At 47.7% G+C, this 23,228-nt stretch overlaps 1 protein-coding gene across 1 annotated transcript in view; it reads right to left on the bottom strand.

Annotated features, from left to right (window-relative positions):
- The window catches only part of LOC138954463 (uncharacterized), a 27,875-nt gene extending 6,545 nt beyond the window's left edge, over nt 1–21,330 (bottom strand). The window contains exons 1-2 of the mRNA XM_070326307.1: nt 21,134–21,330; nt 14,958–15,040 (exon numbers count right to left, since the gene is read on the bottom strand). Of these exons, the coding sequence (XP_070182408.1) occupies nt 14,958–15,040; nt 21,134–21,296 (246 nt within the window). The 5' untranslated portion in view covers nt 21,297–21,330. The remainder of the gene's footprint in view (nt 1–14,957; nt 15,041–21,133) is intronic.
- Nucleotides 21,331–23,228: the final 1,898 nt, after the last annotated feature.

Raw genomic sequence — 23,228 nt, forward strand, 5'->3', positions numbered from 1 at the left:
CAGCTGTGTTTTAGTCCTCCGTCTCACACCCCTAGCCCCATCCCTCTCATCATCACAGCTGTGTTTTAGTCCTCCGTCTCACACTCTTACCCCCATCCCTCTCATCATCACAGCTGTATTGTACTCCTCCCTCTCACACCCCTCCCCCATCCCTCTCATCATCACAGCTGTGTTATATTCTTCCATATCACACCCCTACTGTTTTGCCTATCACCCCCTACCCCCATCCCTCTCATCATTACAGCTGTGTTTTACTCCTCAGTCTCACACCCCTACCCCCTTCCCTCTCATCATCACAGCTGTGTTTTCATCCTCCGTCTCACACCTCTACCCCCATCCCTCTCATCATCACAGCTGTGTTTTTCTTCTCGGTCTAACACCACAACCCCCATTCATCTCATCATCAAAGCTGTGTTTTACTTCTGCGTCTCACACTACTACCCCCATCCTTCTCATCATCACAGCTGTGTTTTAGTCCTCCGTCTCAAACCCCTACCCCCATCCCTCTCATCATCACAGCTGTGTTTTCATCCTCAGTCTCACACCCCTACCCCCATCCCTCTCATCATCACAGCTGTGTTTTACCCCTCCGTCTCACACCACTACCCCCATCCCTCTCATCATCACAGCTGTGTTTTACCCCTAAGTCTAACACCAATACCCCATCCCTCTCATCATCACAGCGGTGTGTTTTACTCCTTCGTCTCACACCCCTACCCCCATCCCTCTCATCATCACAGCTGTGTTTTACTCCTCCGTCTCACACCACTACCCCCGTCCCTCTAATCATCTGAGCTGTGTTTTACTCCTCCGTCTCACACTACTACCCCCATCCCTCTAATCATCTTAGCTGTGTTTACTCCTCCGTCTCACACCACTACCCCATCCCTCTCATAATCACAGCTATGTTTTACTTCTCCCTCTCACTATCACATCAGTGTTTTGCTCCTCCGTTTAACACCCCTACCCCACATTCCTCTCATCATCACAGCTGTGTTATATTCTTCCATATCACACCCCTACCGTTTTGCCTATCAGCATACCCCTACCCCTATCCCTCTCATCATCACAGCTGTGTTTTACTCCTCCGTCTGACACCACTACCCCATCCCTCTCATCATCACAGCTGTGTTTTACCCCTAAGTCTAACACCACTACCCCATCCCTCTCATTCACAGCTGTGTGTTTTACTTCTCCGTCTCACACCCCTACCCCATCCCTCTCATCATCACAGCTGTGTTTTACTCCTCCGTCTCACACCACTACCCCCATCCCTCTCATCATCACAGCCGTGTTTTCCTTCTCCATCTCACACTCTTACCCCCATCCCTCTCATCATTACTGCTGTATTGTACTCCTCCCTCTCACACCCCTACCCCCATGCCTCTCATCATCACAGCTGTATTGTACTCCTCCCTCTCACACCCCTACCCCCATCCCTCTCATCATCACAGCTGTGTTATATTCTTCCATATCACACCCCTACCGTTTTGCCTTTCACCATAGCCTTGCCCCCATCCCACTCATCATTACAGCTGTGTTTTACTCCTCCGTCTCACACCCCTACCCCATCCCTCTCATCAACACAGCTGTGTTTTTCTTCTCGGTCTTACACGACTACCCCATTCATCTCATCATCAAAGCTGTGTTTTACTTCTGCGTCTCACACTACTACCCCCATCCTTCTCATCATCACAGCTGTGTTTTAGTCCTCCGTCTCAAACCCCTACCCCCATCCCTCTCATCATCATGTGTTTTCATCCTCCGTCTCACACCCCTACCCCTATTCCTCTCACCATCACAGCTGTGTTTTACTCCTCTGTCTCACACCACAACTCCCATCCCTCTCATCATCACAGCTGTGTTTTACTCCTCCGTCTCACACCACTACCCCATCCCTCTCATCATCACAGCTGTGTTTTACTCCTTCGTCTCACACCCCTACCCCCATCCCTCTCATCATCACAGCTGTGTTTTACTCCTCCGTCTCACACCACTACACCACTGAGCAAACGGGACCAGGTCATTCTGTTCAGGCTGAGAACAGGGCACAACCGACTAAATGCCCACATGTACAGCAAATTCAGAATTGGCGAGTCCGAGATGTGCTCCTGCAATGCAGACATCATGAATGCTGAGCACCTGCTGCAGAACTGCCGACTCCACGACGCTCCCAGGCAGGCATCGTGGCCGGAACCAGTACCACTGAGGGTCAAGCTCTTCGGCGGCCTGGAGGACCTACAGAGGACAGCTGCTTTCGTGCGGGCGATTGGCATCTCCATCTAGTGAACGACGAAGAAGAAGAAGACACCACTACCCCAGTCCCTCTAATCATCTCAGCTGTGTTTTACTCCTCCGTCTCACACCACTACCCCCATCCCTCTAATCATCTTAGCTGTGTTTACTCCTCCGTCTCACACCACTACCCCATCCCTCTCATAATCACAGCTATGTTTTACTTCTCCCTCTCACTATCACATCAGTGTTTTGCTCCTCCGTTTAACACCCCTACCCCACATTCCTCTCATCATCACAGCTGTGTTATATTCTTCCATATCACACCCCTACCGTTTTGCCTATCAGCATACCCCTACCCCCATCCCTCTGATCATCACAGCTGTGTTTTCCTCCTCCTTCTCACACCACTACCCCCTTCCCTCTCATCATCACAGCTGTGTTTTACTCCTCCTTCTCACACCACTACCACCATCCCTCTCATCATCTCAGCTGTGTTTTACTCCTCCTTCTCACACCACTACCACCATCCCTCTCATCATCTCAGCTGTGTTTTACTCCTCCTTCTCACACCACTACCACCATCCCTCTCATCATCTCAGCTGTGTTTTTCTTCTGCGTCTCACACCACTACCCCCATCCCTCTCATCATCACAGCTGCGTTTTACTCCTCCGTCTCCCACACCTACCCCCATCCCTCTCATCACCACAGCTGTGTTTTTCGTCTCCGTCTCATTCCACTACCCCCATCCCTCTGATCATCACAGCTGTGTTTTACTCCTCCGTCTCACACTCCTACCCCATTCCTCTCATCATAACAGCTGTTTTCCTCCTCCGTCTTACACCCCTACCCCATCCCTCTCATCATCACAGCTGTGTTTCCCTCTTTCGTCTTACACCCGTACCCCCATCCCTCTCATCATGACAGCTGTGTTTTTCTCCTCCGTCTCACACCCCTACCCCATCCCTCTCCATTCCGATAAACATCGGTCCCACGGCTATTGCCAGTTTCTCTCTGACAGCTTGCTGAATTATTGCGCAAATCTATCAAAACAAGAATACAGAGTTATATCTCCCATATGTTTTTCGCGAGCACTGATCTAAATTTGAGATCAGTGTTCGCGAGACGAATATGATTGCAGATTGGCCGACTTTGACAGTGATCTCTGTTCTGTTCTTCACAGTTATGATAAAGACATCGTTCTAAGGTCAAAACAAGTCGAAATTTTGAGACTACTGTCGGAAGGAGACCGTGATATATGGTTGCATCACTCTCAACTGGTTACGGAAAAAATCGTCTGCTCCGGCGCGCGACGAAGCCAAAGTTGATTATCACGTGACACTTTGGAGTTGTTTGCACAGTAAATACATCCGCGAAAGAAAGCTCGCTTGAAACTGTCTTACATATCAATTCCTTTGTAATTTAACATTTACACAACACCATGAAAAATAATTATCGACGATCGCAAATCTGCTTATATCCATAACACATTACGAAAAGATCTAAATATGTAACAAATTTTTTATTTCTTACCCACATAAAGAAATCCAAGGCATCCTATCAGGGATACAATGAGACCCGAAGGAAAGTAACTCATTTTTGACCTGAGTTCAGGATGCATCCCTCTCATCCTCACAGCTGTGTTTTACTCCTTCGTCTGACACCACTACCCCATGCCTCTTATCATCACAGCTGTGTTTTACTCCTCCGTCTGACACCACTACCCCCATCCCTCTCATCATCAGAGCTGTGTTTACCTTCTCCGTCTTACACCACTACCTCATTCAACTTATTATCAAAGCTGTTACTTACTCCTCCGTCTCTAACCACTATCTCCATCCCTCTTATTATCACAGCTGTGTTTTCCTCTTCTGTCTCACACCACTATCTCTATTCCTCTTATCATCACAGCTGTGTTTTCCTCTTCTGTCTCACACCACTATCTCTATTCCTCTTTTCATCACAGCTGTGTTTTCCTCTTCCGTAAAACACCCCTACCCCCATCTCTTTATTTATCACAGCTGTGTTTTCCTCCTCCGTCTCACACCACTACCCCCATCCCCGTTATTATCACAGCTGTGTTTTCCTCCTCCGTCTTACACCCTCACCCCAATCCCTCTCATCATCACAGCTGTGTTTTACTCCTCCATCTCACACCACTACCCCAATCCCTCTCAAAATCACAGCTATGTTTTACTTCTCCTTCTCTAACCCCAACCCCCATCCCTCTCGATATCACAGCTGTGTTTTACTTCTCCGTCTCACACCACAACCCCCATCCCTCTCATATTGACAGCTGTGTTATATTCCTCCGTCTAACACACCTGCCCATATTCCTCTCATCATCTCAGCTGGGTTTTCCTCTTCCGTCTTACACCCCCACCCCCATCCCTCTAATCATCTCAGCTGTGTTTTACTTCTCCGTCTCACACCACTACCCCCATCCCTCCCTTAATCACTGCTATGTTTTACTTCTCCGTCTGTAACCCCTACCCCCATCCATCTTGATATCACAGCTGTGTTTTACTTTTCCGTCCAACACCACTACCCACATCCCTCTCATCATCACAGCTATGTTTTTCTCCTCCATCTCACACCCTTACACCCATCTCTCTCATCATCACAGCTGTATTTTCCTCCTCCGTCTTACACCACTACCCCCATCCCTCTCATCATCACAGCTGCGTTTTACTCCTCCGTCTCCCACACCTACCCCCATCCCTCTCATCACCACAGCTGTGTTTTTCGTCTCCGTCTTACACCCCTACCCCCATCCCTCTGATCATCACAGCTGTGTTTTACTCCTCCGTCTCACACTCCTACCCCATTCCTCTCATCATAACAGCTGTTTTCCTCCTTAGTCTTACACCCCTACCCCAATCCCTCTAATCATCACAGCTGTGTTTTACTCCTCCGTCTCACACCCCTACCCCCATCTCTCTCAAGATCACAGCTATGTTTTACTTCTCCTTCTCTAACCCCAACCCCCATCCCTCTCGATATCACAGCTGTGTTTTACTTCTCCGTCTCACACCACTACCCCCATCCCTCTCATCACCACAGCTGTGTTTACCTCCTCCGTCTCACACCACTACCCCCATCCCTCTCATCATCACAGCTATGTTTTCCTCCCACATCTCACACCCCTACCCCCATCCCTCTCATCGTCACAGCTGTGTTTCATTCTTCCAGCTCACACCACTACCCCCATCCACCTTATCATCACAGCTGTGTTTTTATCCTTCGTCTCACACCCCTACACTATCCCTCTCATCATGACAGCTGTGTTGTATTCCTCGGTCTCACACCACAACCCCCATCCCCCTCATATTGACAGCTGTGTTATATTCCTCCGTCTAACACACCTACCCATATTCCTCTCATCATCACAGCTGTTTTACTCCTCCGTCTCACACCCCTTCCCCATCTCTCTCATCGTCACAGCTGTGTTTTACTCCACCGTCTCACACCACTACCCCCATCCCTCCCTTAATCACTGCTATGTTTTACTTATCCGTCTGTAACCCCTACCCCCATCCATCTTGATATCACAGCTGTGTTTTACTTTTCCGTCCAACACCACTACCCACATCCCTCTCATCATCACAGCTATGTTTTTCTCCTCCGTCTCACACCCTTACACCCATCTCTCTCATCATCACAGCTGTATTTTCCTCCTCCGTCTTACACCACTACCCCCATCCCTCTCATCACCACAGCTATGTTTTTTTCTCCGTTTCATGCCCCTACCCCATCACTCTCATCATCACAGCTGTGTTTTACTTATACGTCTTTAACCATTACCCCCATCCCGCTGATCATCACAGCTGTGTTTTTCTCCTCCGTCTCACACCCCTACCCCATCACTCTCATCATCACAGCTGTGTTTTTCTCCTCCGTCTCACACCCCTACCCCATCACTCTCATCATCACAGCTGTGTTTTTCTCCTCCGTCTCACACCCCTACCCCATCACTCTCATCATCACAGCTGTGTTTTTCTCCTCCGTCTCACACCCCTACCCCATCACTCTTATCATCACAGCTGTGTTTTACCCCTCCGTCTCACACCCCTACCCCATCCCTCTCATCATCACAGCTGTGTTTCCCTACGTCGTCTGACACCACTACCCCCATCCCTCTCATCATCACAGCTGTGTTTTATTTTTCCGTCTAACACCATTACCCCCATCCCTCTCATCATCACAGCTGTGTTTTCCTCCTTCGTCTAACACCGCTACCCCTATCCCTCTCGTTATCACAGCTGTGTTTTACTCCTCCGTCTCCCACCACTACCCCCATCCTCTGATCATCACCGCTGTATTTTCCTCCTCCGTCTTACACCACTACCCCATTCCTCTCATCATCACAGCTGTGTTTTACTTTTCGTCTGACATCACTACCCTAGTCCCTCACATCATGACAGCTGTGTTTTACTCCTCCGTCTTGCACCACTACCCCATGTCTCTCATCATCACAGCTGTGTTTTACTCTTCCGTCTGACACCATTACCCCATCCCTCTTATCATCACAGCTGTGTTTTACTCCTCCGTCTCTAACCACTATCTCCATCCCTCTTATTATCACAGCTGTGTTTTCCTCCTCCGTCTCACACCACTATCTCCACCCCTCTTATTATCACAGCTGTGTTTTCCTCCTCCGTCTCACACCACTATCTTCACCCCTCTTATCATCACAGCTGTGTTTTCCTCCTCCGTCTCACACAACTACATATATCTTCACCCCTCTTATCATCACAGTTGTGTTTTACTCCTCCGTCTCACACCACTATCTTAACCCCTCTTATCATCACAGCTGTGTTTTACTCCTCCGTCTCACACCACTACCCCCATCCCTCTCAAAATCACAGCTATGTTTTACTTCTCCGTCTAACACCACTACCCTAATCCCTCTCATCATCACAGTTATGTTTTTCTCCTCCATCTCAAACCCCTACCCCCATCGCTCTCATCACCACAGCTGTGTTCTATTCCCCCGTCTCACACCACTACCCCCATCCCTCTCATATTGACAGCTGTGTTTTCCTCTTCCGTCTTACACCCCCACCCCCATCCCTCTAATCATCTCAGCTGTGTTTTACTCCTCCGTCTCACAAAACTACCACATCCCTCTCATCATCACAGCTGTGTTTCCCTCCTTCGTCTTACACCCGTACCCCCATCCATCTCATCATCACAGCTGTGGTTTACTCCTCCGTCTAACACCACTACCCCCATCCCTCTCATCATAACAGCTGTGTCTTCATCCTCCGTCTAACACCACTACCCCCATCCCTCTCATCATCACAGCTGTGTTTTACTCCTCCGTCTGACACCACTACCCCCATCCCTCTCATCACCACAGCTGTGTTTTCCTACTCTGTCTCACACCACTATCTCCACCCCTCTTATCATCACAGCTGTGTTTTACTCCTCCGTCTCACACCACTACCCCCATCCATCTCAAAATCACAGCTGTGTTGTATTCCTCCGTCTCACACCACTACCCCCATCCCTCTCATATTGACAGCTGTGTTTTCCTCCTCCGTCTTACACCCCCACCCCCATCCCTCAAATGATCTCAGCTGTGCTTTACTCCTCTGTCTAACACCCCTATCACCATCCCTCTCATCATCACAGAGCGCTCTGTGTTGTATTCCTCCGTCTCACACCACTACCCCCATCCCTCTCATATTGACAGCTGTGTTTTACTCCTCTGTCTCACACCACTACCCCCATCCCTCTAATCATCACAGCTGTGTTTTCCTCCTCCGTCTCACACCACTACCCCCATCCCTATCAAAATCACAGCTATGTTTTACTTCTCCGTCTCTGACCCCTACCCCCATCCCTCTAGATATCACAGCTGTGTTTTACTTCTCCGTCTAACACCATGCACTACCCTCATCCCTCTCATCATCACAGTTATGTTTTACCCCTCCGTCTCACATCCGTACCCCTATCCCTCTTATCACCACAGCTGTGTTTAACTCCTCCGTCTCACACCCCTACCCCATTCATCTCAGCATCTACTTGTACTTACTTGTACTTGTTAGATGTTTGAGGCCAGTTAGGCCTGTTCATCCTTCTGTGGTCGTTTTCGTAGTAACCTTAGCAACTTTGGCATGCATGGTGGGATCAGCCTAGTTACTAGCTAGTTACTAGTAGCACTCAGGATCAAACACAGAGGGGAGATCTTTCCAGTGGGCGTCCAACCTGGCCTTAAAGGCATTCACAGATGGTGCAGTCACGACCTGGTCTGGCAGGCTATTCCACGTGTTCACAACTCTCTCGCTGAAGAAGTTGCCTCGGACATTGAGTCTGTAGCGGGGCTTGCTTAGCTTCAGGGTACTGCCTCGGGTGTCTCTACCAGCGAAGAAAGAGAACTGTGGCCGCTCTGTCTTGTAGAAACCATGAAGGTACTTGTAGACTTTAATCATGTCCCCCCTCTTGCGACGATGCTCTAGACAAGGTAGCTTCAAAGTGGCCAGCCGTTCACTGTAGGGTTTGTCTTTCAGCGAGCTTATAAGCTTGGTTGCCCTTCGTTGCACGCGCTCCACCTCCTGACAAAGTGTCTTGTGTTGCGGCTGCCAGACTGCGTGGCCATATTCGAGAATAGGACGGACAAGTGACTTGTAGAGCTGCAGGAAAACTTCTACTGTGAGGTAGTCGAAGGAACGCCTGATGACCCCCATGACTCTGTTGGCTTTTGCTGCTGAAAGGGCGACATGCTTGTTGAAGCTCAGGTTGTTGTCCACATAGACCCCCAGGTCCTTCTCGAAATCGCTCTCCTCTAGTGCAATACTGCGAGCTTCACCTGACGCGTCCGTCCCTGTCATGTAGTAGATAGCTTCTGACCTCTTATTTCCCAGCTTCAGGACATGACATTTCTCCGGGTGAAAATTCATCAGCCACTGTTGGGACCAGTCCTGGAGGCTATCCAAGTCTTTCTGCAGGGTTTGTGGGGCTCCCTCAACGTCACTTCTGGTGTAGACCTTAGTGTCATCAGCGAAGATCCGGACATAGTTGGCGACAACGTTCGGCAGATCGTTGATGTAAAGTACGAATAGCATGGGTCCTAAAACACTTCCCTGGGGGATACCACTCGTCACTTCGGCCTCTGATGACTGAACTCCATTCACGACCACACACTGTCGTCTTTCGCTCAGAAAGTCCGCAATCCAGGCCAGGATCCTTCCGCCGATACCGTGTGCTTCAGTCTTCAGGACAATGCGTCTGTGTGGCACGCTATCAAAGGCTTTCTTGAAATCCATGTACACAGCATCAACCGTTCCGCCTTCGTCAAGAATCTGGGTCCATGTGTCTAGAACATCTAGTAGCTGAGTGACGCAAGAGCGGCCTTGGACAAACCCATGCTGCTTATCTGTGATGAGGTCGTTCTCCTGTAGGTGTTTGATGAGCTGCTCACGAACTAGAGTCTCCATGACCTTACACAGGATGCACGTGAGGCTGACCGGCCTGTAGTTGTTGGCGGAGAGTTTGCTGCCCTTCTTGAAAATGGGTGTCACGCGTGCATGTCGCCATTCCTCGGATATCCTGCCCTCGTCGAGAGACTTCCTGAAGAGCATCGCTACCGGTTCGGCTAGAGCATCTGCTGCCTTGCTTAGAAGAAGTGGACTCAACCCATCTGGACCAGGTGCTTTCCCTGCCTGCAGACCCTCAAGCAGCTTTTTCACTTTCTCTGATGTGACTTCAAAGTCACGGAGTTCTGATGTGAAGTTGTATTCTGGTGGATCTGGAAGGTCGCCGTCAGCCTCTGCCGTAAAGATGCTTTTGAAAAATGCGTTAAGTACCTCTGCTTTTTCCTGATCGGATGTGGTTTTGGTGCCGTCTTCCTTTTTGAGGTCCGCTATTCCTGTTTTCGTCTTGGTTTTGTTCTTGACGTATGACCAAAAAGCCTTTGGGTTTCGTTTTGCCTGTTTTGCCACTGTCTGTTCTAGCAGTCGTTGTGCCTTTCTACAGCTGTGTTTTACCCCTTCGTCTCACACCACTACCCCCATTCCTCTCATCATCACAGCTATGTTTTCCTCCCACATCTCACACCCCTACCCCCATCCCTCTCATCGTCACAGCTGTGTTTCATTCTTCCAGCTCACACCACTACCCCCATCCCCCTTATCACAGCTGTGTTTTTATCCTTCTTCTCACACCCCTACTCTATCATCATCACAGCTGTGTTGTATTCCTCCGTCTCACACCACAACCCCCATCTCTCTCATATTGACAGCTGTGTTCTATTCCTCTGTCTAATTAACCTACCCATATTCCTCTCACCATCACAGCTGTTTTACTCCTCCGTCTCACACCCCTACCCCCATCCCTCCCATAATCACAGCTATGTTTTACTTCTCCTTCTCTAACCCCTACCCCCATCCATCTTGATATCACAGCTGTGTTTTACTTTTCCGTCCAACACCCCTACCCCCATCTCTCACATCATTACAGCTGTGTTTTACTCTTCCGTCTAACACCAAATCCACCATCCCTCTCATTATCACAGCTATGTTTTTCTCCTCCGTCTCACACCCCTACCCCATCACTCTCAACATCACAGCTGTGTTTTACCCCTCCGTCTTACACCCCTACCCCATCCCTCTCATCATCACAGCTGTGTTTTAGCCCTCCGTCTTACACCCCTACCCCATCCCTCTCATCATCACAGCTGTGTTTTACTCATCCGTCTCACACCACTACCCCATCCCTCTCATCATCACAGCTGTGTTTTACCCCTCCGTCTTACACCCCTACCAAATCCCTCTCATCATAACAGCTGTGTCTTCATCCTCCGTCTTACACCACTACCTCCATCCCTCTCATCATCACAGCTGTGTTTTTCTTCTCCGTCTCACACCCCTACCCCATCACTCTCATCATCACAGCTGTGTTTTACTCCTCCGTCTCACACCACTACCCCATCCCTCTCATCATCACAGCTGTGTTTTACTCCTCCGTCTCACACCCCTACCCCATCCCTCTCATCATTACAGCTGTGATTTACTCCTCCGTCTCACACCCCTACCCCCATTCCTCTCATCATCACAGCTGTGTTTTACTCCTCCGTCTCACACCCCTACCCCATCACTATCATCATCACAGCTGTGTTTTACTCCTCCATCTCATACCACTACCCCCATTCCTCTCATCATCACAGCTGTGTTTTACTCCTCCGTCTCACACCCCTACCCCATCACTCTCATCATCACAGCTGTGTTTTACTCCTCCGTCTCACACCCCTACCCCATCACTATCATCATCACAGCTGTGTTTTACTCCTCCGTCTCACACCCCTACCCCCATTCCTCTCATCATTACAGCTGTGTTTTACTCCTCCGTCTCACACCCCTACCCCATCACTCTCATCATCACAGCTGTGTTTTACCCCTCCGTCTTGCACCCCTATCCCATCACTCTCATCATCACAGCTGTGTTTTAGCCCTCCTTATTCCCCCCTCTGCTTCTTTACCTCTGTAAACTTGTAGGGGTAGTTATTTTTCGATAATGACCCAGCAACCAAACAAATAACGACCCAGCAACAGCCTGAATCCTCGATAGTGCAATGGGTTGAGAAGTTGTTCTGTTTCGGTACTACTTTTTGCGACTGAAAAGTTCCGAACGCTCTAACGTACGAAGTATACATCTCTGGAGCAAACAATACAAACATACCGCATTTAAATTAACAACTACAGGCCTGAACACATGAATCTTCATATAAAATCCATGAGTTCGGTTGTTTTCTGAATCTAGATTTGCCGTGCTCAAACGTTCATCACAAGCAATTTCCCGCAAGGCTCATACTTTGTCTAGCGACAAGAGTAGTTACCCTTCTTTTCACTCAGTTTCTTCGACAACAGACTGCAATCCGACGGTCAGTTTTCAACAATATTTCATATAATAAACAGATCACACGCAACCAAATGCACACATCTCATCAATTTAAACAACATAAAGCGGTTTCATACACTATTTTCCCCAGAAAACTGAACTTCATACAGTTTTTAACGTTGGAACACGGGTGCAAAAGTTCGTCTGCTAGTCCCATTTGACAAAAGAACAATCATTATCCTAAGCGATACCAAAACATATACAGAACACACAATATCTGCCTTTGCCGCCACAGCAGAATAACAGCATATCTGTGTACTTGATTTTAGTCCAAAATAGGAAAACTGACAAGAAGTGTTAACAGAATGGAATGATTTGCACGGAACTATACAACCGCGCATTAATCGATCGCCTGCGCAGGTTGACTGGTTGAGTGAATAGGATTCGATCAAACTTTCGCAAAAAACCTCCTCTTTTCTTTGAATAACTGAAGAAAGGAGGAATAAAGAGGTTACACACCTCGTCTCAGTGATTATCAAAAATAATGGTCTCAGTTCGCGGTCATGAAAAAGCTCGCTAAAGCTCGCATTTTTCATGATCCGCTAACTTCGACCATTATTTTTGATAATCACTGAGACTCGGCATGTAACCTCTACGTCTTACACCCCCACCCCCATCCCTCTCATCATCACAGCTGTGTTTCCCTACGTCGTCTGACACCACTGCCCCTATCCCTCTCATTATCAAAGCTGTTTTTTTTTTTTTTTTTTTTTTTTTCCCCTACATCTGTTCCTTTGTTCCGGTATTCTCTCACGCCGCCCCGTCCCTGCATTCGCTGCTCCATCCACATCTGAATTTCGTTCCGCTGCCAGACCTGTCGATTTTACAGACGCTCCAGGGAGGGATGTCGGGTCGTTGCGGTAGGCTACCCTCGGAAGTTGACACTGCACTTCTGCTGAGTCACTTCGACGGTGTTCAGTAGTGGGTCTGTCCCGAGCTAACGGACTCAGCCCACTACCTACTATGCCCCCTACTAACGACATTGACTGCTAAGTCGCGGAGCCAGACTAAGTGAGCGTCCCCTCCAGAGAGCAGACCGCCACCACGTCCCTCCGTCGACCCCCCAGAACGTCACACGTTGAAGACTGACAGCAGAAGTACTATTCAGGGAAGGATGGAACAGGAACACTGAGACCAAGGTCACCATGAGAGCTCCGGGCATGAAGGGCCACAAGAGCAAGGACATTTTATAATTTTGGATGATTAATGAGATGAGGATGATTATAATGATGATGCTATGGATTTCCAATTTGGTTTGAGACTACGTGACAGGGCAGCACTCTACGCTTACTGTCATAATATATCCTGGTGTCAACCAGGCCCGAGAACTGCCGCACCTGCGGTGTTGGTCAGGTAAGCAGAACCTGAGCACCCTCAAAGTCGCATTCGTTAAGTGAATGACACTCGGCTGTGTGATTCCAGCCTTCCCATAGGAACCATAGCACTTCCACTCTGGGTAGGAGCCGACCGTAGCCCGAAAAACCCACATGACCCTGATGGGATTCGAACCCACGACCTCCCGGCCCGCAGCCCGATGCGCTAACCACTGCGCTACGGGGGCCGGTAAAGCTGGTTTTTTTACTCCTCCGTCTGACACCCCTACCCCATCTCTCTCATCATCACAGCTGTGTTTTCCTCATTCGTCTGACACCGCTACCCCTATCCTTCTTATCATCACAGCTGTGTTTTACTCCCCCGTCTCTCACCCCTACCCCATCCCTCTCATCATCACAGCTGTGTTTTACTCCTCTGTCTCACACCACTACCCCATCCCTCTCATCATCACAGCTGTGTTTTACTCCTCTGTCTCACACCACTACCCCATCCCTCTCATCATCACAGCTGTGTTTTACTCCTCTGTCTCACACCACTACCCCATCCCTCTCATCATCACAGCTGTGTTTTACTCCTCCGTCTCACACCACTACTGTATCCCTCTCATCATCACGGCTGTGTTTTACTCCTCTGTCTCACACCACTACCCCCATCCCTCTCGTCATCACAGCTGTGTTTTACTCCTCCGTCTCACACCACTACCCCACCTCTCTCATCATCACAGCTGTGTTTTACTCCTCTGTGTCACACCACTACCCCATCCCTCTCATCATCACAGGTGTGTTTTACTCCTCTGTGTCACACCACTACTGTATCCCTCTCATCATCACAGCTGTGTTTTACTTCTCTGTCTCACACCACTACCCCATCCTTCTCATCATCACAGCTGTGTGTTACCCCTCCGTCTCACACCACTACCCCATCCCTCTCATCATCACAGCTGTGTTTTACCCTCCGTCTCACACCACTACCCCATTTCTCTCATCATTACAGCTGTGTTTTACTCTCCATCTGACAACACTACCCAATCCCTCTCATCATCACAGCTGTGTTTTACCCCTCCGTCTCACACCACTACCCCATCCCTCTCATCATCACAGCTGTGTTTTACCCCTTCGTCTCACACCACTACCCCATCCCTCTCATCATCAGAGTTGTGTTTTACTCCTCCGTCTCACACCACTACCCCCATCCCTCTCATCATCACAGCTGTGTTTTACTCGTCCGTCTGACACCCCTACCCCATCCCTCTCATCATCACAGCTGTGTGTTACTTCTCCCACCCCCACCTGATCCCTCACCTTCTCAACTGAAGGGTTAGTTGGATCAAACTGGTGTGTCGTGAAACAGACAAGCGCATGAGACATTACGATGTTTATACCATCTGGCTTGAAGGTTTTCATTGGCTTTGCATTATGGACGACACCTTAGTGCAGAGCACGGTGATTGAGCGAAGAGAACTCCACTGACCAAAGCTGTCACCTACCTCTGCGTCACTCAGACCGGACTGTTGGCACGTGCTGGGGTCAGTCCTGTCCTCTGCCTGGTGTTTCGCTCCCCCTGTCATACCTGCCACGTGATATTTAAACACACACACACACACACACAGACGCACGCACGCACGCACGCACGCACTCACGCACGCGCGCACGTACACACACACACACACACACACAGACTCATGATCCAAGCAAGACAATACAAAACAATACATTTGAAGTAAATGTAGAATAGGGGTGCACCCCACTTTAGTGAGACAAACACAAACACGTGGTCGACCAGTTAAAACCAACAATCGCAGCGAATAACTGACAGTGATAGCCGACAACGTGTTTTGCCTGAGGTCAAGTGAATTTTGCTTGAGGTCATGGGAGGTTGAGAAATACACGTGCTCAGCGATCTCTGCAGGCCATCACCAGTGAATCGTGGACCCGATGTGCGGGATTTCCAAAGAGGTAGTCAAGGTAGGCATCATATCGAGCGGACACTGCATAATGTACAAATCATAATTATTCAGTTATTCGCTGCGACTGCTGGTTTTATCTTGTTATTGTTTGGCTCACTGTGACCGGACATCACCTGACGTCACCTGACGTCACCACAGCGGGGCGCAACTCTTCCACAACGCTTGGACATCTTATTAATCACAGAGTTCTTTCCGACATCACCACAACGCTTGGTTATCTTATTTATCACAGAGTTCTTTCCGACATCACCACAACGCTTGGTCATCTTATTTATCACAGAGTTCTTTCCGACATCACCACAACGCTAGGACATCTTATTTATCACAGAGTTCTTTCGGACATCACCACAACGCTCGGACATCGTATTTATCACAGAGTTCTTTCCGACATCACCACAACGCTAGGACATCTTATTTATCACAGAGTTCCATGCGACATCACCACAACGCTTGGACATCTTATTTATCACAGAGTTCTTTCCGACATCGCCACAACGCTTGGACATCTTATTTATCACAGAGTTCTTTCCGACATCACCACAACGCTTGGACATCCTATTTATCACAGAGTTCTTTCCGACATCGCCACAACGCTTGGACATCTTATTTATCACAGAGTTCTTTCCGACATCACCACAACGCTTGGACATCTTATTTATCACAGAGTTCTTTCCGACATCACCACAACGCTTGGACATCTTATTTATCACAGAGTTCTTTCCGACATCACCACAACGCTTGGACATCTTATTTATCACAGAGTTCTTTCCGACATCACCACAACGCTTGGACATCTTATTTATCACAGAGTTCTTTCCGACATCACCACAACGCTTGGACATCTTATTTATCACAGGGTTCTTTCCGACATCACCACAACGCTTGGACATCTTATTTATTACAGGGTTCTTTCCGACATCACCACAACGCTTGGACATCTTATTTATTACAGGGTTCTTTCCGACATCACCACAACGCTTGGACATCTTATTTATCACAGAGTTCTTTCCAACATCACCACAACGCGTGGACATCTTATTTATCACAGGGTTCTTTCCGACATCACCACAACGCTAGGACATCTTTTTTATCACAGAGTTTTTTCCGAACATCGTTCATTTGATTCTTTGGAACTTTGACCTTGCGATTTGCAAGTGAGAAGGTCTGCATGGCACACTCAGGGCGGGGGGGGGGGGGGGGGGGTGTCTTGCCATGCGACTTGCAAGTGAGAAGGTCTGCATGGCACACTCAGGGTGGGGGGGGGGGGTGTCTTGCCATGGTGTTCATCACCGACAAACAAAATAGACTTTCAGTACTTTTATATGGTGAAGTGAATGATTTAAAACCATTGAAAATTGTATGCCATAGAATAAGCCACGCTGAAACTATGATTCCAAATAGCGATGCGACGGCGGCGTCGGCAGCGACGAAACGGCTCGCGGCAGACGAATGTTCGTGTTTGTGTTTCCATTTTAAGCGGCGCGGCAGGCGGATGTTTTGTTCTTTCTGGATTGACTTCTGACAATGAACCACTATCACAGCAAACAAAAACATGCTATATTCAAGGTCAACTATATTTGAAGCTACTTATGTTGGCGAGAACAATGAAAAGACGAGAACTGTAACGGGAAAACCCGATTTTATTTCAACAACATGCTACACAATCAGAAGGAACCCGGTGCCTTTGACAACCTTTGGAGGAAGACCCCTACAACCAGGTGTATAATCTATTGTGACAACCTTTGGAGGAAGACCCCTACAACCAGGTGTATAATCTATTGTGACAACCTTTGGAGGAAGACCCCTACAACCAGGTGTATAATATATTGTGACAACCTTTGGAGGAAGACCCCTACAACCAGGTGTATAATCTATTGTGACAACCTTTGGAGGAAGACCCCTACAACCAGGTGTATAATCTATTGTGACAACCTTTGGAGGAAGACCCCTACAACCAGGTGTATAATCTATTGTGACAACCTTTGGAGGAAGACCCCTACAACCAGGTGTATAATCTATTGTGACAACCTTTGGAGGAAGACCCCTACAACCAGGTGTATAATCTATTGTGACAACCTTTGGAGGAAGACCCCTACAACCAGGTGTATAATCTATTGTGACAACCTTTGGAGGACGACCCCTACAACCAGGTGTATCATCTATTGTGACAACCTTTGGAGGAAGACCCCTACAACCAGGTGTATAATCTATTGTGACAGCCTTTGGAGGAAGACCCCTACAACCAGGTGTATCATCTATTGTGACAACCTTTGGAGGAAGACCCCTACAACCAGGTGTATCATCTATTGTGACAACCTTTGGAGGAAGACCCCTACAACCAGGTGTATCATCTATTGTGACAACCTTTGGAGGACGACCCCTACAACCAGGTGTATCATCTATTGTGACAACCTTTGGAGGAAGACCCCTACAACCAGGTGTATCATCTATTGTGACAACCTTTGGAGGACGACCCCTACAACCAGGTGTATCATCTATTGTGACAACCTTTGGAGGACGACCCCTACAACCAGGTGTATAATCTATTGTGACAACCTTTGGAGGACGACCCCTACAGCCAGGTGTATCATCTGTTTTGACAACCTTTGGAGAAAGACCCCTACAACCAGGTGTATCATCTATTGTGACAACCTTTGGAGGAAGACCCCTACAACCAGGTGTATCATCTATTGTGACAACCTTTGGAGGACGACCCCTACAACCAGGTGTATAATCTATTGTGACAACCTTTGGAGGACGACCCCTACAACCAGGTGTATAATCTATTGTGACAACCTTTGGAGGAAGACCCCTACAACCAGGTGTATCATCTATTTTGAAACCTTTGGAGGAAGACCCCTACAACCAGGTGTATCATCTATTTTGACAACCTTTGGAGGACGACCCCTACAACCAGGTGTATAATCTATTGTGATAACCTTTGGAGGAAGACCCCTACAACCAGGTGTATCATCTATTTTGACAACCTTTGGAGGACGACCCCTACAACCAGGTGTATAATCTATTGTGACAACCTTTGGAGGAAGACCCCTACAACCAGGTGTATCATCTATTGTGAAACCTTTGGAGGAAGACCCCTACAACCAGGTGTATCATCTATTGTGACAACCTTTGGAGGACGACCCCTACAACCAGGTGTATAATCTATTTTGACAACCTTTGGAGGAAGACCCCTACAACCAGGTGTATCATCTATTTTGACAACCTTTGGAGGACGACCCCTACAACCAGGTGTATAATCTATTGTGACAACCTTTGGAGGACGACCCCTACAGCCAGGTGTATAATCTATTGTGACAACCTTTGGAGGACGACCCCTACAACCAGGTGTATAATCTATTTTGACAACCTTTGGAGGACGACCCCTACAACCAGGTGTATCATCTATTGTGACAACCTTTGGAGGAAGACCCCTACAACCAGGTGTATAATCTATTTTGACAACCTTTGGAGGACGACCCCTACAACCAGGTGTATAATCTATTTTGACAACCTTTGGAGGAAGACCCCTACAACCAGGTGTATAATCTATTGTGACAGCCTTTGGAGGACGACCCCTACAACCAGGTGTATAATCTATTTTGACAACCTTTGGAGGAAGACCCCTACAACCAGGTGTATAATCTATTTTGACAACCTTTGGAGGAAGACCCCTACAACCAGGTGTATAATCTATTGTGACAACCTTTGGAGGAAGACCCCTACAACCAGGTGTATAATCTATTGTGACAACCTTTGGAGGAAGACCCCTACAACCAGGTGTATAATCTATTGTGACAACCTTTGGAGGAAGACCCCTACAACCAGGTGTATAATCTATTTTGACAACCTTTGGAGGAAGACCCCTACAACAAGGTGTATAATCTATTTTGACAACCTTTGGAGGAAGACCCCTACAACCAGGTGTATAATCTATTTTGACAACCTTTGGAGGAAGACCCCTACAACCAGGTGTATCATCTATTTTGACAACCTTTGGAGGACGACCCCTACAACCAGGTGTATAATCTATTGTGACAACCTTTGGAGGAAGACCCCTACAACCAGGTGTATAATCTATTGTGACAACCTTTGGAGAAAGACCCCTACAACCAGGTGTATAATCTAGTTTGACAACCTTTGGAGGAAGACCTCTACAACCAGGTGTATAATCTATTGTGACTGTTGTTTCATCAGATACTTGTATTCACTGAGCTGCAAATCTTCCAGCAAGAATTCCTTTAAAGGTTGTCAAAGGCACCGGGTTCGTTCCGCTTTCTGAGCATGTTGTTGAAACAAAAGCGGGTTTTGCATTTAATGTTTCATCTTTTTCAATGTTGGTACCAACATATTAAGTAGCTTCAAATACAGCTGACCATGGTTGTGTGAGATTGTGACCGATTCATCATCAGGAGTCAAACCAGAAAGAAACAAATCCGCCTGTCGCGCCGCTTTTGATGGAATCACTAACACTAAAATTCACCTGCCGCCAGCCTTGTTGTCGCTGCCGCCGCCGCTGTCGTGTCACTATTTGGAAACATAGCTTTATACATGTACTTTGAATTTAGAACTTTTTTTGTCTTCCTAATTTTGAGAGTGATAAACAAAAAGTGTCCCGGCCTCACCACCATACCGTATAGAGGGTCAGCTAAAATCAGTTCTGATTGGTCAGATCAGTCACGTGATGCAATGCTAATAGATACAGTGCAGGGACCAGTCGCCTCAGCACATGTTGCCGGGCTTGTTGATTATCGTGGCGACCCTGTCAGAGCTTACCCTGTGACGGACAGTTGATTGTCGTGGCGACCCTGTCAGAGCTTACCCTGTGACGGACTGTTGATTATCGTGGTGACCCTGTCAGAGCTTACCCTGTGACGGACTGTTGATTATCGTGGCGACCCTGTCAGAGCTTACCCTGTGACGGACTGTTGATTGTCGTGGCGACCCTGTCAGAGCTTACCCTGTGACGGACTGTTGATTATCGTGGTGACCCTGTCAGAGCTTACCCTGTGACGGACTGTTGATTATCGTGGTGACCCTGTCAGAGCTTACCCTGTGACGGACAGTTGATTATCGTGGTGACCCTGTCAGAGCTTACCCTGTGACGGACTGTTGATTATCGTGGCGACCCTGTCAGAACTTACCCTGTGACGGACTGTTGATTATCGTGGCGACCCTGTCAGAGCTTACCCTGTGACGGACTGTTGATTATCGTGGCGACCCTGTCAGAGCTTACCCTGTGACGGACTGTTGATTATCGTGGCGACCCTATCAGAGCTTACCCTGTGATGGACTGTTGATTATCGTGGCGACCCTGTCAGAGCTTACCCTGTGACGGACAGTTGATTGTTGTGGAGACCCTGGCAGAGCTTAACCTGTGACGGACTGTTGATTATCGTGGCGACCCTGTCAGAGCTTACCCTGTGACGGACAGTTGATTATCGTGGCGACCCTGTCAGAGCTTACCCTGTGACGGACTGTTGATTGTCGTGGCGACCCTGTCAGAGCTTACCGTGTGACGGACTGTTGATTATCGTGGCGACCCTGTCAGAGCTTACCCTGTGACGGACTGTTGATTATCGTGGCGACCCTGTCAGAGCTTACCCTGTGACGGACTGTTGATTGTCGTGGCGACCCTGTCAGAGCTTACCCTGTGACGGACTGTTGATTGTCGTGGCGACCCTGTCAGAGCTTACCCTGTGACGGACAGTTGACATGTCGAGCGGGACCGTTGATAAACGTAATGGCGACGTTGAGAGTATAGATCCAGTCCAACATGTCGGCTTTGTCACGTGACACCAGGACGAGAGGCGGTTCATCTCCCGTCATGCGGATCTCAAACACGTAGGTCCCAAACATGCGGGTCCGAAGTTTTGTGCCCTGAAGAATGAGAAGTTAAAACCTCTTCAGTTGCTGATGTCAAACTAAGGATAGCCTATATACTGTCTACATGTAGTGGGGGGGGGGGGGGGGGGAGTGAGTAAGAAGGGGAATAGGAACCTTCTTTACAGCAAAACCACCTCAACAATAAATAAAACCACCTGCAGAAGACGACCACGTCCACAATAGAACCACCTGTGTCACCCGCTGTAAGGAGAGAGGACGTGTGTTGTTGTAAGATCCACTAACAGACAAGATGTAGTCAACTATAGCACCACCTGTATAACCCCCTGTAAGGAGAGAGGACGTGTGTTGTTGTAAGATCCACTAACAGACAAGATGTAGTCAACTATAGCACCACCTGTATAACCCCCTGTAGGGAGAGAGGACGTGTGTTGTTGTGAGATACACTAACTGACAAGATGTAGTCAACTATAGCACCACCTGTATAACCCCCTGTAAGGAGAGAGGACGTGTGTTGTTGTGAGTTCCACTAACTGACAAGATGTAGTCAACTATAGCACCACCTGTATAACCCCCTGTAAGGAGAGAGGACGTGTGTTGTTGTGCGATCCACTGACAAGATGTAGTCAACTATAGCACCACCTGTATAACCCCCTGTAAGGAGAGAGGACGTGTGTTGTTGTGAGATCCACTAACTGACAAGATGTAGTCAACTATAGCACCATCTGTATAACCCCCTGTAAGGAGAGAGGACGTGTGTTGTTGTGAGATCCACTAACAGACAAGATGTAGTCAACTATAGCACCACCTGTATAACCCCCTGTAAGGAGAGAGGACGTGTGTTGTTGTGAGATCCACCAACTGACAAGATGTAGTCAACTATAGCACCATCTGTATAACCCCCTGTAAGGAGAGAGGACGTGTGTTGTTGTGAGATCCACTAACAGACAAGATGTAGTCAACTATAGCACCACCTGTATAACCCCCTGTAAGGAGAGAGGACGTGTGTTGTTGTGAGATCCACTAACTGACAAGATGTAGTCAACTTTGCCTTGTGGCTTGTGGTCACCCGGCTTCGGCTGGGTAGGCGAAGATGTATTTGGAAGATGTTAAACACAGGAATAAAGTTTGCCATGTCAGTATACTGCTTTTCAGTGTCACAATGTCATCTGGTTATGTCCGTGAGTGAAAGTCGAGAGAGAGTCCGCAACACATCATCAAGAATAACAAGTCGCGTAAGGCGAAAATACAATATTTAGTCAAGTAGCTGTCGAACTCACAGAATGAAACTGAACGCAATGCCATTTTTCAGCAAGACCGTATACTCGTAGCATCGTCAGTCCACCGCTCATGGCAAAGGCAGTGAAATTGACAAGAAGAGCGGGGTAGTAGTTGCGCTAAGAAGGATAGCACGCTTTTCTGTACCTCTCTTTGTTTTAACTTTCTGAGCGTGTTTTTAATCCAAACATATCATATCTATATGTTTTTGGAATCAGGAACCGACAAGGAATAAGATGAAAGTGTTTTTAATTTAATTTCGAAAAACATTTTTTTGATAATAATTTTTATATATTTAATTTTTAAAGCTTGTTTTTAATCCGAACATAACATATTTATATGTTTTTGGAATCAGCAAATGATGGAAAATAAGATAAACGTAAATTTGGATCGTTTTATAAATTTTTATTTTTTTTTACAATTTTCAGATTTTTAATGACCAAAGTCATTAATTAATTTTTAAGCCACCAAGCTGAAATGCAATACCGAAGTCCGGGCTTCGTCGAAGATTACTTGACCAAAATTTCAACCAATTTGGTTGAAAAATGAGGGCGTGACAGTGCCGCCTCAACTTTCACGAAAAGCCGGAAATGACGTCATCAAAGACATTTATCAAAAAAATGAAAAAAACGTTCGGGGATTTCATACCCAGGAACTCTCATGTCAAAT

The sequence above is a fragment of the Littorina saxatilis genome, unplaced genomic scaffold, assembly GCF_037325665.1.
Source record: "Littorina saxatilis isolate snail1 unplaced genomic scaffold, US_GU_Lsax_2.0 scaffold_603, whole genome shotgun sequence".
NCBI classification, from domain to species: domain Eukaryota; kingdom Metazoa; phylum Mollusca; class Gastropoda; order Littorinimorpha; family Littorinidae; genus Littorina; species Littorina saxatilis.